The sequence below is a fragment of the Lissotriton vulgaris genome, chromosome 11, assembly GCF_964263255.1.
Source record: "Lissotriton vulgaris chromosome 11, aLisVul1.2, whole genome shotgun sequence".
Taxonomy (NCBI): domain Eukaryota; kingdom Metazoa; phylum Chordata; class Amphibia; order Caudata; family Salamandridae; genus Lissotriton; species Lissotriton vulgaris.
In genome coordinates this window covers 422,789,663-422,808,399 of record NC_141699.1, presented here as the reverse complement: position 1 = coordinate 422,808,399, position 18,737 = coordinate 422,789,663, and the positions used below count along the sequence as shown (strand labels likewise).

General features: G+C 40.7%; 1 protein-coding gene across 1 annotated transcript in view; it reads left to right on the top strand.

Moving 5' to 3' along the window:
• Positions 1-1,497: 1,497 nt before the first annotated feature.
• LOC147679935 (gastrokine-1-like) overlaps positions 1,498-18,737 on the top strand; it is a 46,387-nt gene continuing 29,147 nt past the window's right edge. The window contains exons 1-5 of the mRNA XM_086943501.1: positions 1,498-1,601; positions 3,323-3,370; positions 10,830-10,967; positions 11,993-12,100; positions 17,171-17,309. Of these exons, the coding sequence (XP_086799627.1) occupies positions 1,590-1,601; positions 3,323-3,370; positions 10,830-10,967; positions 11,993-12,100; positions 17,171-17,309 (445 nt within the window). The 5' untranslated portion in view covers positions 1,498-1,589. The remainder of the gene's footprint in view (positions 1,602-3,322; positions 3,371-10,829; positions 10,968-11,992; positions 12,101-17,170; positions 17,310-18,737) is intronic.

Genomic DNA, 18,737 nt, shown 5'->3' with positions numbered 1-18,737 from the left:
CGTTTTCCTCATTTAATGGGTATGAGGTTAGGTCTCACCTCATTTCTGCAAATACTTAGTGATGGACTGGTGTAGTCGCACCTGGTGATGGCTTTGGTGGGGGGGTACTGTGTTTAAAAATAATTTTTGGTTTAAAAGCACACGAACTTCCTTGTGCATCAGGTAGTTTTCAGCCAACAATAAAAATATCAAGATACATCTGGTGATTGATGTTCTTACTAATTAGAGTGCAGAATGTTGTTTAGTTGCAGTTTTGGCTCATCCTAAAGTAGCACAGTGGGATGATGTGCCTTCTGCAAAGAACATATACCATGCAGTTTGCAGAACTGAGTGAACTATGAATATCACTATAAAGTAATGAAATGTATGTCAGAGAGAGGCTCTGGAGAGATGAGGTGCACTGTTGGAGAGTGGTAGTGAAGGAATTCATGGAGAAGGAGGATATGGGGGAAGAGAGCACCAAAATAACCTGTCGTAATCGCTGCCATCAGCGCTCCAGCCATCCCTGGCTAGGAGTGTTGGCGCTCCCCCAAAGTTTGGGTCTACTGATGCCCCTGGTCTATGCCCTTGTCTAGCAAAAAAGCGACGTCAATGTTAGCCTAGGGTGTGACACTTGTCAGACAAGGGAAGCCCTTATGAAGAAAGGAGCAAAGGTTCATGGGAAACTCCTCTTGGTGGATGTCTAAGGTATACTGTTGTACAATTCATCCTGAACCCTCCCTGACGACATGGAGCAAAGCGGATCAGTGTTGCCTGCGCAATATGTTGCAGTAGCAAGCCTCAGCTGAGATGTGCGTGGTGAGAAAGTAGCTGAGATGTGCATGGTGGGAAAGTGCAGAAGACACACAATAAGATGGGTAATCAGTGCTACCTGGGCTCCCAGCACTGAGGGGCCACTTGAGGTAAGATTGCAGAAATGCCTTCCTCCTAAGAGTCTCATTCTCTCAGGTGGAAGCTTCGGGGTTGATCAATACTGCTTCAAGTGGTGAGGCCAAGCCTTGAGGACACAGCCGCAAGAGCTTCCTTCATGGGTTCACTTCAGATGACAAAGGAGAAAAAAAGAGGGAGAGGGGGTCTTGACATATCCTGGCCATGCTGAAAACCTGGCATGGAACCGGCCCTCCTGGGCCCAGGTTGGACATGCCGGACATAGTTATAGGCGTTATTACCTTTACATCCTTACACAAGACAAAATGAACGCTATTGAGAGCGAGGTATGACAGCACAGACTGTGCAAGGGTCAAATCTCGTGCTATCTGAAAAGTCAATGCAGGTCATTTTGCCGTGAGACCCCGAGTGGAACCTCCCAGGGCACATAGCAGACATGTTCCTCCCTGCCAATGGCACTCCCTGAAACTATCTTTGGTCTGAAGCTCAGCCCTCAGATAGCTCTCTTATTATTGATACTGCGGGGCCCACGCCTTGGGTGTACCTTTGACATGGGTTTGATCCAAACCTCAATATCTACATGTCTAATATTGATTGTTCCCTCAGCCTGCTGATAGGGAGTGCTTCTATATAGAATGGACAATTGCTGAAGTGTGTCATCCGTTCAGTTCAGCATCCCGTGCCACAGGACGCGACCAGTCATGAAGACCCTGGTGAGTTTTCTGATTCAATGACTTTGTTATTCTTTCAAACACTGGAAGTGCTAGAAAAGAGCTAAAGTTTGTTACTACCTTTTCAAATAAGATTTTAATTATTTTGTAAAACCTGTTGTTACCAAAGCTTCAAAGCCACAAGTCTGTGTCAGGCGCTACATACTGAGCTCTACATAACGCTGAGCAAGTTATCACTTTATTATTACAACCAGCATTTAATGTATTCTTGCAAACTCTAGGACAGCTCATATATTATGGGCTATTATCACAGATATACAAATCAGGGTAAACTTCCAAAAAGGGGGTACATGTGCACAGAAAGCAAATAATACTAAAAGTATGTTTAAGTTTCCTCTTCCAACTACCTAATTCTTTGGTTGTCTGTAGCTCTCATGGGAGTCCCCATCCAGTCCGGAAAAAACATTTAAAGCCTCAACCCCCTGCCCCTATAAAAAAACAAACAATGGGGCAGATTCACAGAACTAATCTGAGATAAAATCCTAAACTTACTGCTTTTGGTATCCACAGAAGGCATTTAGTAATAGTAAAGTTAGGAAGCCTAACTTTACTACTACTAAACTGAGACAAAATCCTAATATTTAGTAGTAGGAAAGTTAGGAGTCCTAACTTTACTTCTACTAAATGCCTTCTGTGAATACCAAAAGTAGTAAATTTAGGATTTTATCTCAGATTAGTAGTAGTAAAGTTAGGAGTCCTAACTTTACTACTACTAAATGCTTCTGTGAATACCAAAAGTAGTTCGTTTAGGATAGTTCTGTTAATCGACCCCGATGAGAGGAGTGTGTGAGTACACTTGGTGATAGGGAGATCCAGAAGAGGTGCCGAGAAGCTGGAAGGACCAGAATTTGTGAGTAGTTTATGGTGGTTTGGGAGTGACCAGGTTAGAGAAAGATTCTGAACCGTTAATCTTGGGTTAAATTAATCTTAGGTTTCAAGTAGTTGTGCAGTGAGATCGGATACCAGGGTGGGAGTCTGTGGTCAGGCCATTTATTGACTTGGAAACACCTGTCTGTAGCTTATGTAAAGCCCTGTTTGTGACAGAGAACCGTCCAGCCTGGCGGCTTTAATATTAATAGACCCTATTTGGCTGTGGTTGCTGTGAAAACCGCTTCAAGATGATCCGAACGCCAAGAAATACAACTTTCAGATTTTTGTATATCCTGTTGCATTATAGTTTTAAATGCAAACTGTAGCTAGCCCTAAAATAAAGGTTCTTTACAATTGTAGCTGTAGCCCAAACCCGAGGCTCTCTCTCTCTCTCTCTCTCTTTTTAAAGGAATTTGGAACCAATACCATAAAACCCGAAAGAAATCGCTTTTTTTTATTATTTTAATCCTAAATTTTGAGGAATTATTTGTATCTTCATTTTGAAAAACTTTTCTTTGATTTACTTAAATACATTCCTCTCTACAATATGCATTGAAATCAGTATTCCAATTAAATACAATCAAATGTAATTAAATGAAGAGTATGAGTAATAGGTTTGAAGAAATGAAAAACGAAGGAGTAGCATGCTGTAACATCCTCACACCCATCTATCTATATTTTTTGCTATCTATATCAACATTCCAAATACATTTACAAGGGCACTTTGCAGGCTCTAGTTACCCTTAGGGAATTGGGACTTGTTTCCATTCACAGGTAAAATAGGCATTAAGACTGAAAACACTTTAAAAAATCTTTACTTTTTTAATTTTCAGATTCTCATTGTTGCTCTGCTAGGATCCATGGTGGCCCAGGCCGATAACGTAAGTAAAGTGGAATTTTTGAAGGGGCATCATAATTAGAAAATGGCCAGCAGAATTCGCTTTTTAGAATAAAAGTTTTGGTAGTGTCAAAAAAGCGATAGAAAGTAAGTAGCACTTTTCTATAAAATATGTTTGCAAGGGATTGCAATAGAGTAATTCATGTAACGGAAGAAACAATGTATGACATAACATAAGATAACATAACATGAAATGACACACCGCAACATAACATCATTATTCACCTATATTCAAAGCTGAATATGACACTAGAGAAAAGGAGCTTTATAAGAAGCATGCTAATAAATAGTAGCACCTTCTTCCCTCCTTCCAATCTCAGATGGTAAACATGAGTGGAAGCAAAAGGACATCAACCTCTACATAACATTGTGCACAATTAAACTGAAGACAGGGATCTATAGGGAAAAAAGAGTGTTGCAGGTGGGAGGATTGCTTTCTAGCTCTAATAAAAGACAAACATCTCACGTATTACATGGTTTAGGAAGCACATTAATCCACGAGTAAAGACATACAAAGCAATGGTGGTGTGCTGTGTTTAATATCTTTAGGTCAACTGCTTTCTGGATTTATAGGGGTCTCAGAGGGATGATCTGGCTGCCTACTGAGAAGAAACTTTCTGAAAGCATATAGTTGATCAACAACTATTTCTTCAATCTAGACTATACTGCTGGCAGTCTCCATAAGAGGAGGAAGACAATGCATGAAAGTATTGTAGTTTGGAATGTTGAGTGTAAAATATTAAGCGGCCACAGTACAGTGACCAAAAAATTGCTAACCAAACTATCAATGAGGTAAGTGCATATAGGTAATATAGGGTTGCGGTTCTTAACTCTATTTCTACATACTTATCTGTTGATATTTTGGTCCTCGAGCTACCTATATCCTGGTACTGGTCGCAAGTCCACCCCTTATTCGGCCAGATCATGAAGGCTGAGATATGCTTCTGGGACAGACTACAGGCACCAACTGTCTAAGGCAAGAAATGCCCTCTTTCTAAAAGTGGCATTTACAGAACTGTAATTTATAATCCAACTTCACCATGAGCTGGCGTTTTAAATTAGGAGTTCAGAGACAACAATCATTAACAAGTTATATCTTACCATTTGGAAATTATGCTTATAAAAGATAGTAGGCTAATTCCAATGTTATCCTATGGGAGATATAGGTCTTGCAGTAGTGAAAATCGAATCTAAAAGTGTTTCACTACCAGGACATGTAAAACCAAAATGTACATGTTCTGCTTTTCAAATGCACTGCAGCCTGCCCGCTGGGCTGTCCAGGGCCTACACGAGGAGTGACTTATATGTATTAAAAAAGAAGGTTTGTGCCTGGCAAGAGATTTCTTTTACCTGGTCTACATGGGAGTTTAAAACGGCACACACAGGATCTGCAATGGATGGTCCGAGACATGTTTACAGGGCTACTTTAGTGGGTTGCACAATTAGTAATTTTTAATTTACAGGCCCTGGGCACAGGTATTGTACATTACTAGGGAAGTATAAGTCAATTAAATATACCAATTGGGGATATGCCAATTCGAACATGTTTTAAGAAGAACAAGCACTTTAACACTGTTTAGCAGCAGTAAATTGCCCAGAGTCCTAAAGCCAACAAAAAGGAATTCAGCAAAAAGGGAGGAGGAGGAGGCAAAAGATTTGGGGGTGACCCTGCAAAAAGGGCCATTTGCAACACTGCGTGAAATCTGTGTAATAGTGTTTATCTATGGTATGGGGTGCCACTGTGGCCAGAGTTGAATACCAATAAATTGGAGGTTGAAGGACTACAAGGGAGTCTTTATAATGCATTATTTCCACTGAGGGGTCTGTGGGAAAACTGAACCCTTATAACCTCTAAAAAGCGGCATACAATATATTACAGCGAGCGTGTGCCATCCAATGGTAAATACCTTTATATCATTTGAATCTATAAAAAGACTAGATCATTTACTATTCATATCGTTGAAAAAATTATGTTATACATTTGAAACAGAATGTCAATGGATTTTATAATATTTTAAATAAATTATGGGGTACCCAAGTTTGTTCCCCATGTTAAAACCAACTTTTGCTCAAGGTAGGGGTTGTCAAGCTAGTGAATTGCGACTTCTGGCTAGATTTGAAAGTTATCCTCAATGAATATGTATGAGACCAATTGGCATATAATGGATAGAAGCTAGGCTCTCCCAGGAGCGCCCTCCTTCTCCTGTTTCAAAAGGGACCTGAAACTCCATCTCCTTAACAAATACTTTCCTGACCAACGTCAACTAACCTAGACTTCAATATCCGAGTTGACTGCTCTCTCTCTTGACATTCAAGGATAGCTGGTGACCAGACTATGTTAATCACCTTTTCTTTTTATTGTTCTCTTCCCCTCCGTTTTTTAATCTTTGGTTTACTTCCTTACTGCCGGCCTACTATGTAATGTAATGTCCTTCTGTTTTTCACAGTGTGTATGTAAAGCGCTCTGATACCTACGGGTCAAGCTAGCGCTATATAAAACTTTTAAAATAAATGTTTCATTTTATTTAACCACTGTGTGTTGCTTGTAAACTCCACTTCTGATATTCTTAAACTTAAGCAACAGTGCTTGTTGACCTTACGCAGCACTGCCAAATAGTGGCGTAACAAAACTTGAGGGCGCCCCACTGCAAAGTACATGGGCAACCCCCGGACTCAATCAGGACCTCTCAGACCAGGATACTGTGTCAAGGGGGCCCATGGAGCTCATCCCCTATCCCCTCCCCCACTGTGGGAGCTGCAGGCCATTTGTTACACCACTGCTGCCAAGAGAAACCCCACCAGTTGCAGTCAGAAGATAAAAGCAGTGGAGTTTGAATTTGTAGCATCTTGGCTTTATTAATTTGAATGCAAATAGCAAAATACAAACATATTTTCTTTGATTTGATTTACAAACAGCCACGACTCTACCTTCTACTGAAGCTTCATGTTTGAATAAGCTGGAAAACATGAGATATGTTGGGAATGGGAGTGAAACAAAAGAAGTTATAATAATCTAGTTATATTTCTGTTCAGAAAAGAGACGGAGTGACTTCTAATAATCCATGGTCACCGTCTCATGATAAGTTTGTTTGTTCCTGTGGGTGTCTGACTGACGTCATGGCCTGCAGTGTTCAGCTCAGCTCAGGCCCACCTGCATACAAAGCTAATAATTCATAGTCATGCTCGGCAAGGCAATAAAAACAACCAAAAGTGAGGTGCGGCGCGAGTATTTAAAAATGAGCCGAGACTCACTCAGTGGAGCCAATGAATGCTACATACAAAAAAATATATATCATGGAGTTTGAGACTCTGCAATCAGACTGACTGTGAGTGCCCTTATTGTAGAACGTGAAACCGCACAATTAATAGGTATTGTAGTTTGCTTCTAGGAATGTTCATTAATTGTGAGAATGTGCTCAACTGAACTATGGTGGATAACAGTGTGAGGGCTAAACACTGCCATCTCACGAACAGGTTAAACGTTGACGAATTTGTGTCATTTCAGAGACAGCTCGTTCTAAAAAAATATTTGTTCCTACCCTCGCAAAAATATCTGGCAATGATTTGTCCTGTCTTCCCTGCTTTGGTTTATTTAGAAACTGTAGCATGCTAACAGCTTCCTCGCATAGTTCTCTAGTTACAGAAGGGAGCAGCTATGTCATTATCATTAAATTCCTGTATAGACATCATAACTAGACTATAAGAAGAAAATGTCAGACAGGTGAAGTGAGGAGAGTAGACAACCATGTGTGCAAATGAGAAAATAAAAAGCCTGCTTGTAGTATTGAAAAATGTGCACTCTAGAGTAGCAAAACAATTTTGAATCTGCAAAGTATGGAGTATTGTTCATGTTATATATATATATATATATAAAAATATATATATGTGTCAATTGTACGTGCTCTCTGCATGCTCAGTATTTAAACGGTATTGCTTCGTTACATTTGCGTTAAAATGCATCTGTGCAATTCTGAGATTCATTTTGAAGAGGCCAACCCTTAAAGCTTAGTTTTGTAGGGAGTCCAGAAAGCAAACAGTTGCATTAAAATAGTCTTTTCTGGAGACAAAATACTTACTAAGAAGATGTGTATAGTCTATGAATACGAATGTAACAGAGGTGTGAGAAATTTCAATGTCTCGGTTGCACTTTTTATCAGCCTGTGAAGAACCGAAGGAATGGTTTTAGCAGGTTGCTAGAAATTCAGTTACTTTAATATCCAACTAGTACTTTTAACTTCGTAAAGAAATGTAGGGTTTGGCGTCTGGGTTGTTCTGTCAGTCACAAACATGAAAGATATCCTGTCCACCTTATTACAAAAGCACATTATATCCTATGACACTTGCAATAAGGTGGACTGGATCTACGTCAACATTGTGAATGAGCAACATGTCCGACAAACTCTTAATCAGGCCCTTAGTTTTTGGCTTCAATACAAATAATCAACCAATGCATTTCAATCAATTTCTTTGTATGTAGGCACTTTATCGGGGGGGGGGGGGGGGGGGGGACAAAATATATACAGAATTGCAAATGAAAAAAACAAGCGTAAATTCATACTACAATAACCATTTCTTTTAAAAGGTGTGACCGTCGCCTAACTTAGTAACCATCATAATCCACCCTCTGACAATTTGTGAATAACTGTATACAAGATCCTGACACCAACTGTCAGCACATGCCTGCATCCCAGGCAATAAATTGATAGGATGCTGTGATGTAACCCTGGGGAAGTTTCATTTTTATAAGAACAAGGAATAATCCCATATACATTCAGTCTCTAAAGCCAGATATTTATGCAGCCAAAAAGCTTCACAGTACAGTAAATTCTCATCTTTGTTCGTTGTGTCAAAATTATGCGCACATTTCCCAACACCTGATGTACGTTATGAAATGCTTTCACTAAATGTTATCAAGCTGCTGTTGCTTTTTTTGTGTTGTGTGTTCCATGTTTTATATTTTCAGTTTTGCCAGAAAATAGTGAGGCATAGAGATATATCATGAGGTTGAGACAAAGTCAACAATACATGTCATATAATTTCTTACGTGTTATGGCGTCTGCCATGAATTGTGGTGGCCGGACCAGTCGATGGGAACTATGGAGGAAAGGGAGGCCAATTATTTGTTAGTAATGATAGTGTCAAGAGTGGCTCCTTTGGAGTGAGTGGGAGAGTGGCATAGTTGTTTTAGGTCATTGATGTCGAGTAGATCAGTGAAGAGGTTAACCATACGATCGTCATTTTTATTCTAATGGAGGTTAAAATCTCAGAGGAAGAGGTTTTTAGAGTTGGAAAGTGAGGGCTGGGTGAGAAGGTCAGACAACTCTTCTACAAAAGGAAGAGGGTCGCCGGGAGGATGATAGATGTTGTGTAATCTAATTGGAGGGGAGCCTTGCACTTTAAGTTCTACTCTAAGGTATTCAAAAGTAGAAAGATCGGGGATAGGCACAGGAGAGAGTTGGAGTTGTTTTTTTTAGATTATTGCTAGACCGCCACCAGTTTTGACAGGTCTATCTTTTCTGAGGATGGAGTAGCCAGGAGGGAGAGTATATCAAGAATGTAAGAGGAGTGATCTTTAAGCCAAGTTTCAATAGGAAAGGCAATGTTAATAGATTCGCTGAGGATGGTTTCTGAAATTTCAATCGCATGTCGGACCACCGAGCGACAGTTAACCAGCATGGAAGTCAAAGGTAGAGGGTTGATTGTAGGGGGAGGGCAGGGGTGGATTGTGGTCAATTGCTGGGGAAGTCTTGGTGAAGTAGGGGAAGTTGGAATTCTGTTAGTCCCAAGGATCACGGGAATAGGAGCCTGTGAGTGCAAAGGGTCGGGAGATAAAGAGCAGGGGGGAAAGATTACAGGTGTCAGGGAGATCAGAGGCGGGGAGGAGGGTCAGGGCGCGGAAGGTTCTGAGTGTATTGTTGCAGAGGGGGGGTAGTTCCTGTTGCTGGGTGAATGTAGTTTAGTTTTGATCAGTGCACAGAGGACTAGAAGGATTGAGGCGGTTAAGTGAGGAGAGGGAGTTAACATCTTTTCTGAGAGAGGTGAGTTCAAACGTTAGGTTAGAGAGATGGAGTTCTATGTTAAAAAGCGTCTGGGGAATGAGGGAGAAGGGTATGGGGGATGTGAGTTCAGGGGGACTTGGAGGATGTTCTATGTTAGTCAAGCCATGAGGCCTGGGGAGAGGGAGGGGAGGGAGTGTAGGGCAGGGCGTGTAGAGGGGAGTTCCAATTTATGGCTGAAAGGAGGTAGGTGAAGTGGGATGAGGCAGTCAATGGGGGCACAGGAGAGTCAGGAGAAGGGAAGGGAGCTCAGTGGGAGTGAACTTACAACAGTTAGGATGGCAGGCATTGGAAAATGTACCAAACAATATTTACATGACAGAAGGTATTGAAAATTGAAGCATTTTGGATTTGTAAACTGAAGACTATTTAACCAAGAGAAATGTACAAAATGAAAAGCAGTTCCTAATTCTTATAACATTGAACTGTGTTTTTGAGGAAAGAGAAGAAAGACGTATGACTTATACCTTTGGGTAACGTTTAAAAGACCCTTTGGAAAGCGCTCCCTTCAATATTTTTTCTGACTGCATTCACTGGAAGATAGAGTGGTATTTTGCTGCATAGTTTTGTACAAATTGCAATTGAGAGGATTATGCTAGTTGGTGTTTTTTTGGCAACTCCAATTTTGATAGAAACCATCAATCTAATGTGAATTTATGTTTCATTTTACGTGAATAATATTACCTATTCCCCTGATGGAATGTGTATTGTGTGAAATGCATGGGTTGATTATAAGTGATAAATCTGAACATTGAACTTTTGTAAGAAGTTAAATCTGTAATAATTGGCTAACATTAAACAAAATGTTTCTATAACAATCTGTTCAAATTGTTCATTCACTTCACTGTGCAACCCGATTTGTAGAAGTTTCCATTACTCACCACATTTCCATTACTCACTACATGTCCATACAGATTGAGGAGCTCGTGTTTGCATGTGAATTTCCAAAAGACTTAATTAACTTAAAAATTGGAGTGTTAATTGAGTTAGAGACATTTCAAAATATATTTTTTTGTGAATATGAATGGTATTACTCTTCTGGTCATCGGGTCTTAATTCAAGCCTTTGAAAGTGGGTGAGATTAGAGAAAAAAGTAGAGATTGACAATGACGTGTAAAGAAAGGGTGAGAAACAGAAAGTGTGGTGAAAGGACTAAGAAACAACAAAGACAAGTGGGAAAGAGGACTAGATGATGGTCACGTTAATTAGAGACTCAAACTATCTTTTTGATGCAGTTAGGAAGTCCCTTAAGGCACCTCCCTTGCCTTTTTTCTGTCCTGTTACACCCTGGATCCATTCTGAGTTTCTTTTTCTTATTAGTCTTTCCTTTTTTGTTTTCAAAAGCAGTTTCCATTTTGCTTAAGGGCTTGATCTGTGTTTATTTAGGATGTCAACATTTCCAACCAAGGCAACAACGGGGGAGATGTCCACCAGACAGTGAACATCTACAACCATGAAACCATCATCAATATTAATGAAAACAATGGGTGGAAATCCTGGGATTCTATCTTTGACTTCAACAGGGTGAGCATCCTTGTACCCTGATATCATTTGTATTTCAATCAATCGGTTTGAATGTGCATGCTTTGGGAAGTAACCTATTATTTTTTGACATAGCATAGAGTTCAGATGGAGAACCCTGACATCCACTTTCCATCTGTGCCTGAAATGTATTACAGCACCCAATTATCTCCGTCACAATTTACAATACACATTTGCCTTTAATTGATCCAATTTGCTAACTGGAGAAGTGCATTTTCTGTTTGAATCTATATTGGCGTTAGCAGTCAATTTACCCCAAAGTCATCCTATTCAATGGTAAATACCTTTATATCATTTGAATCTAAAAAAATACTTGATCATTTACTATTCATATCGTTGAAAACATTATGATATACATTTGAAACAGGATGTTATAATATTTTAAATAAATTATGGGGTACCCAAATTTGTCCCCCATGTTAAAACCAACTTTTGCTCAAGGTAGGGGTTGTCAAGCTAGTGAATTGCGACTTCTGGCTAGATTTGAAAGTTATCCTCAATGAATATGTATGAGACCAATTGGCATATAATGGATTTCATGAGGACGATACACTTTTTGCTGACGATTTAGAAAACTTGACTATTCCTGCACATAGGTTGACGCCAACAACTCAGTCCTGGTTTTGTTCAATCTGCTTAAATGTCTTGCACTTTTGTAGCTCTTTTGGTACATGTCCATTGGTTCCTGTTGCAGGATACCTACAAACAGCCATGTGTGCACACGAAAGCTGCAGAAGACCACCAGCTAGGAGTTTCAATAGAAACTAAAAATAACTTTGCGTTAAAGACACTCCCATAATAAAACAGTAGTTATGAAAGCAAGCAGGGCGTGGCCTTCAAATGTACCTTCTCTAAACATCTCTGGGGCCTGCCTTGCAGTTGAAAACAGATGGGCAAGTTGAACCAAATTCATATGGCTGTTTCTGGACACATACTGTGTTGTAAGTCTAAATCTTGGTTTTGGACACTGCTGGAAGACTAACAACATTTTGTGCTTATATCCCAAGGGCCTGTTTGCTGCTCGACCTTTGTCAAAGCAATCCTGTGTCGTTTCTAAGATGAACAAAGCTGCCTTACCCTCCTTTGACCACCTCAGCAAATTGGCACATGCGAAGGTAAGTCATGCTAGTTACCAGCCTCACTCACTGTGTGTGAGTGAAGAGATCTGGGTAGAATTTGCACAACGGCAGGCTCTCTGTTCTCAGGGACCCAGTATTCGTAGTTCACAATCCATCACCAGCATATGGTGTGATATTTGCCAACCCACTTTCTCCCTCTGCCCATCATTTGAACTGACAACACCTTGTCTCTTCCCTGCTATTAGTTAGAAGCCCAAATATGTTCACAATCCACCTTGAATCAGGATGTTTAGGAAAGTGAGAGGGAGACCTTTATATTAGCATTGTGTGAATATATTTGTAGAGGGAAAAGGTACAATTCATATTGCAATGATAATCTATAACACCCTGTTCGACCGGGTATCCGTGGTATGGTTTCCCCCTAACTTTTTGCCTTCAGACCTCCTGTTTTTGCTGACTTTGTATTTTGCTGGCAATAGGACTCTGCACACTTTACCACTGCTAACTAGTGCTAAAGTGCTTGTCCTTTTTCTCTAAAACATAGTATTATTGACTTATACCCAAAATACATATTTAATTTACGTTCCTAGAAAAGTGCACTACGTGTGCCCAGGGCCTGTACATTAAATGCTACTAGTGGGTCTGCAGCACTGATTGTGCAACCCTCTTGAGTAGCCCTTTAAACATGTCTTAGGCCTGCCATTGCAGATCCTGTGTGTGCAGGTTTAACCTGCCATGTCGACCCGGCAAAATAAACAAATTTTCAGGCCCAAATCTCCCCTTTTAATGCATATAAGTCACCCCTAGAGTAGGTCCTGTACAGCCTCAGGGTGTAGTGTATTTGAAAAGTTGGAATGTACTTTTGAGCTTTACATATCCTAATAGTGAAAAATTCTTAAATTAGTTTTACACTACTGCAATATCTAGCTCTCCTATAGGACAACATTGGAGTTGCCTTATTAGATGTCATAATTGTAATTTCCAAATGGGAAGAGATAATTGGATCATATTTGGTGTCTCTAGAATCTTTCATTTAATATCCTAATTAATGGTAAAGTTGGATTTGTAATTAAAAGTCTGAAAATGGCACATGTAGAAAGTTGGCATTTTTCTTACCTTAGCCAATTGGTGCCTGTAGTCCTGTAAAGGGTCAAATGACTGGATGTAGTTGGCAATTGCGCTTTGTGTATTCTTCCTTGATATTCACATGCAATGGGAGCTTAGGATGAGTTTGGATGGGTCATCACTGGCAGGATGGGAGGGAGGATCTGGGTCCAGCCTCACTTATGCCTGAATAGGCAGGGTCCGGGCTCAACACAAAGGACAGCATATCATCTCTAGTTAGTCTGGAGCCGAGGCAGGGAAGACAGGGCATCTGTACTCTTCTAATTCATGCCTCTATAAGCTTCTCCCCACTCCAAAGGCACAACTGTGCATAAAATATGTGAGTCCCAGCTCACTGTGTCACTGGAACCAAACTGTATGCAACTGATGAACCCATAACTAGGATGAAACTGGTCCTGGGTTTCTTGTCAGTTCAGGCAGGACTGATCCCATGAGGAACGGGATAAAGAATGTTTTGCATATGACTGGATCCAAACAGAGGTGGCATGGTGAGTAAACGAATGATGGGTTTAGAGAGCTACTCTGAGCTATTGCCAGGTGTTACATTTATTGCAAACAGCCTCTCATCACCTTTTGAGTGTTTCATGTACTGCTCTAAGTGGCCTGGGTATAGCTAGACATAGGCCCCATGCTCACTGTGTCACTGGAACCGAGCTGTACACGGCTGATGACCCATAACTAGGGCAACACTTGTCCTGGTCTGCTTGTGTTCTGGTTCATGGCCCAACTGAGGTGGCATGGTGAGCAAAGGAATGATGAGTTGGAGTGCTACCCTAATTTATTGCTAGTTGTTACATTTTTTGCAACTAGCCTCTCATCATCTTTTGTGGGTTAAGGATGCACAGCACTGAATATAGAGTGTGGTGCATCCATAAAAGTAAACATTATTTATCTCTTGTACAAATGTATGTTTAAGTGTAGAATGGAAAACAGAGGTGCAGATGCACATGGTAGCACAGTTTGTTATAGTGTAGGACCATTTAAAAAATACTAAAGTATTCGAAGGAATGGAAACATATAGAGTGAGATGTTGTCATATGAGAGCCACCTTTACCTCCAGAAAGGTTCTGATCACCTGGGCTTGTGCCCCATGCAGTACAGTACTAGATATGAAACCAACAGAGAAACTGATTCATTAATTGCAAGCATAAAAAACTATAAATGAAATAGAATCATACTGTTTACGTGGAAAATCAGGAGTCTCCGGTAAAGGTTGGTACATCTGAAAGATTGGCCGAGCGTGAAAGAAAGAGAGAAATACATTGAAAATTATTAGTGTAGCATGTAGCCTGAAGACTCAAAAGTCTCACCAAGCACAGACAACTTATAGGAGAGAAGCCAAAGATTGACAAGGCAGAGATTTAACATTTACTGCACAACCACTGAGATGGGCTTCAAGAGAGATGCATGAGATTGTTTGGACATGAATCCAAAGTTATTTCTCTTTCATCAGAGAAGCGCTTTTGTAAAAAGGCCAAGGAATGACTGAACATGTAATCCAAAGCACTTTGGCACGTTTTGTTAATGCTTATATTATGTTTATATAATGCAACATACAACACAGGCCTTGCTGTATGCCAGTTTGGTTGCTATTTGTGCACTGAATCCGTTGAGGTGCATGATAGAAGTTCAGGGCCTGATTTGAAGTTTGATAGGCGGAGTAGCATCCGTCAGGATGGAGATGGACATTACCTCCACCATCCAAATAGTAATACGCCTGTCAACCTTAGAGATAACCGCTGGCCCAGCAGTCATCACCTTACTGTGAAAGGAATTGCTGTCACAGTGGTTTCCTTTAAGGTACATAAAGATGAGTCAGCGGGCACCACCAGTTTTGATGGTGGTCATCCACTAAATATTTAACTTTTTAGATTTTTAGGAACAAACTCCCTAAGTGGGAGATTGTTTCTTAAGAACAAAAAACTAATGACCCCCACACCTTGTGAGATGTCTCCCAGGATATGAGGGTCATGTTTTTTTTTTTTCAGAAGCAAACTCCCAAATTCTGCCCTTTACCGCCAGCTCACAATGAGGGCTGTATTGACTGGGAAAATTAGGATCCACCCTTCTCTAAATCAGGCATGTGCACCAGGAGTTTAGCCGACAGGGTACCATGTCCACCAGTCTCTAAATCAGGCCATTAGACTCCAAGACTAAGTGATATGCTTACCTCTTACTAAAATTGGTCTTTAACCCTATTGCAGGGTTCCAAATTATATGAGTTTAAATTTCAAATTGTTGTCTGTTGCTGACATTAACAGGCCATGGCGTTTTTTTTTCTACTTTAGCATTTTACATTTCATGGTCCCTAAGGGGCAGTGTCCGAATGTAAATGTTCTTGCATTGTTCTATAGCAGAGGAAGAGGAATAATGCAGCTGCAGTTTCAGTGTGCCTCCAAGAATCTGAAGAGTATCACTGTTCAGTGACCTGTGTAGCAAGTGCCAGAGTTAAACCTGAGTAAACCAACCATAGCTCCCAAAATATGAACAAAGTATGAGATGCACTGGTTATTGCAGTGGAGATCAGCAGGACATGGGCCGGTGGCTAAAGTGATGATGAAAGGCATGTCTTTGACTTTAAGTCTAGTACCATAAGTTGCAAGGGCTTTACCTGACTCAGCATAACATTTTTGAAATAACCATGCTGTAAAACAACTGATCATAACATTGTCATTCTTTAGAATTACTGGTTTATAATATATGGTATAATCATGTGATTGAGTATATCTAGTGTCCACTCTTTCATCTATTTTATTTGCTCAGTTGTTAACAACTACAGTAATAGCTTTAACTCATGATCTGTAGAAGGAAATTCATTATAATTATAGGTTTATTATAATACACCAATATTTAGGTGTGTATTGATTTCATGGCTAGGGGCATGGCGCTGGAATATCACTCGCATAAAAAAGGTCCTCTGACAGCTTTGTCTAACTCCTAACACCCAAAGCCATATGAGTATACCTCAAATGGAGAGGTGAGTGACATCTTCAAGTTTTCCTTTTATCAGAAAGAAATTTAATTTTATTTTGAAGGCTTAATTAATCTCTCTGTTGTGAGCACAATAATTACACAAACATAACACCTTATACGTAACCAAGTTGTCCAGTTGTCGAGGATTGATTGAGAAGAGAATAAGAATTCTATCTAACCCAACAAAAGTTGCTCTCTGGAGAAAGCTCCAGTATTGATTGAAAACTAAATTTAAAGTGCCTGCTCACCCAAGAGAGTACAGAAGAAAAGAGTGTGAAGAGGTATTAGACACAACAGTTAAATTCATATCACATTTGAATATCCCCATCCCCAAGAAGGAGAAGCCTATTATAGCCAGACCACATGATCATTACTTTACGGTTAGAACCGATCTTTTCAGATCAGCTTTAAAGCTGGTTGCTACAGAAGTGTGGGTCAAAGTTGCATTTACTGCAACTGCAGTATGCAAGCTTTATCTGTGTGTAAAGGGTTTATTTTTCCATTTGCAGCTTTTGTTTACACTCAAGATTTACTCTACAATAATAGCTATACAAGAAGGCTTTAGTTATTTCTGTTAATATTGGAGACCAGAAGTACATTATGAAAACATCTCGGGGCATGGCTTATACCACGTCTATCCAATGGAGGTTGTGGAAGGCTGGATCCTTGCCAAATTTAGGGACATCCATGTGGCATAAATGTATGTACAATAAATCAAGATTAGACATATTTACATAGTCAGCATTACTACTGTAAGGGAACATTAGGCAGTCACTAGGAGCACTACTAGCAACATGGCTTCTTACTAGTAGGAGATGTCTTCGGAGTGTGATGGAGGGCATTTTAAAGGGCACCCAAAAAATGTTGACTTTATCTTGCCTTTCAGTAGGACTTGTTCATTTTAAATGTTAAATGTTTTAATGGGTACAACAGGACAGAATGGTGTCAAATAATTTTTTTCACAATTTACCTTTTCATTTCTCACACTCCTTCCTAAATGTTTTCAAGGCTCCCATTCGCTCCATCACTTCCCAGGAGCTGATATACTCAGCAACCTCAGCTCAGAAGGTGGATGCTGCACAGTTCGGCCCACATATCGATGCCATGTGCAGAGGACTTCCGACATACCAGTCCAAGGAGGTTCACCGTAAGTCTAGTGCTTGAGGTTGAAGAGACTGTTCAGAGTAATAGGAGATGAGTGTAAACTGGGGGTTACCAAGATTTAAACTGATTTAACATAAACTGTTCTGTGGGGATGCATTCTAATGTACTGTTTCCATTATTTTCTATGGCAGGGGGTGTTCAAGTATGTGTAGTTGTCCTTGTGCACTGCTGGACTTACTTCTGCTCCTTTTTGCCTGTAGTAGCTTTCACTTGCAAATTTGTCTCCAACCCCTATTTCTGGTGGTAGAGTGATATAAGTCTACACTTTGAGTAAGTTTATACTCATAAATGGTAGATAGCCAAAAGCAGTAAGGTCACTCAAAAGTGTAAGAGTAAACTTGGATGTGTTACCTATGCGAATAGCCCCAGCAACTTGTGAATAGCAATGGGCTTACTATTTTTTGGTGGGTGCATGTCCCTCCTAAAGTCTCTTCCTAACTACCCACTAAATTATTCCAGACTCTAATTAGTAGTAAGAATGCCCTTTTTCCAGGTCCCTCCCACATTTACTACATAGAACCTGATTCCAAGTTGAGGTGCTCACTACGCCACTGGAGTCAAGCTATCCTGGCTGATGGCGGTTTATAGCCATAAACCAGTCCTAGGATGCTTGATTGTGGTCCAGGGAAAACATGGCTTGGCAGTTCGGGCTGGACTGTTCCCATGAGGCACAGGGTCAAGACTGATTTGCATATGGCCATGTCTGAACTGGGGAGGCGTGGTGAGCAAAATAATGATGGATTAAACCCAGATCTGTGACTGGGAGTGAATGTTTTGCCAATGTGCAGCATTCCGTCCATCATCTTGTGTGTTTTGCTGTTTGCCCTATGTGGGAAGGGTATGCCCAGACGTGGGTCCTGTGCTCACTATGCCACTGGAGTCAAGCTATCCTGGCTGATGATGGCTGATAGCCAGAAACCAGACCTAGGATGCTTGATTCCGGTCCAGGGAAGACATGGCTTGGCAGTTCGGGCTGAACTCTTCCCATGAGGAACAGGGTCAAGACTGATTTGCATATGGCCATGTCTGAACTGGGGTGGCGGGGTGAGCAAAATAACGATGGATTAAACCCAGATCTGTGACTGGGGGGTGAATGTTCTGCCATTGTGCAACACTCCGTCCATCATCATGTGTGTTTTGCTGTTCACCCTATGTGGGAAGGGTATGCCCAGACGTGTGTCCCGTGCTCACTACGCCACTGGAGTCAAGCTATCCTGGCTGATGACGGCTGATAGCCAGAAACCGGTCCTAAGATGCTTGATTCTGGTCCAGGGAAGACATGGCTTGGCAGTTTGGGCTGGACTGTTCCCATGAGGCATAGGGTCAAGACTGATTTGCATATGGCCATGTCTGAACTGGGGTGGCTTGGTGAGCAAAATAACAACGGATTATACCCAGATCTGTGACTGGG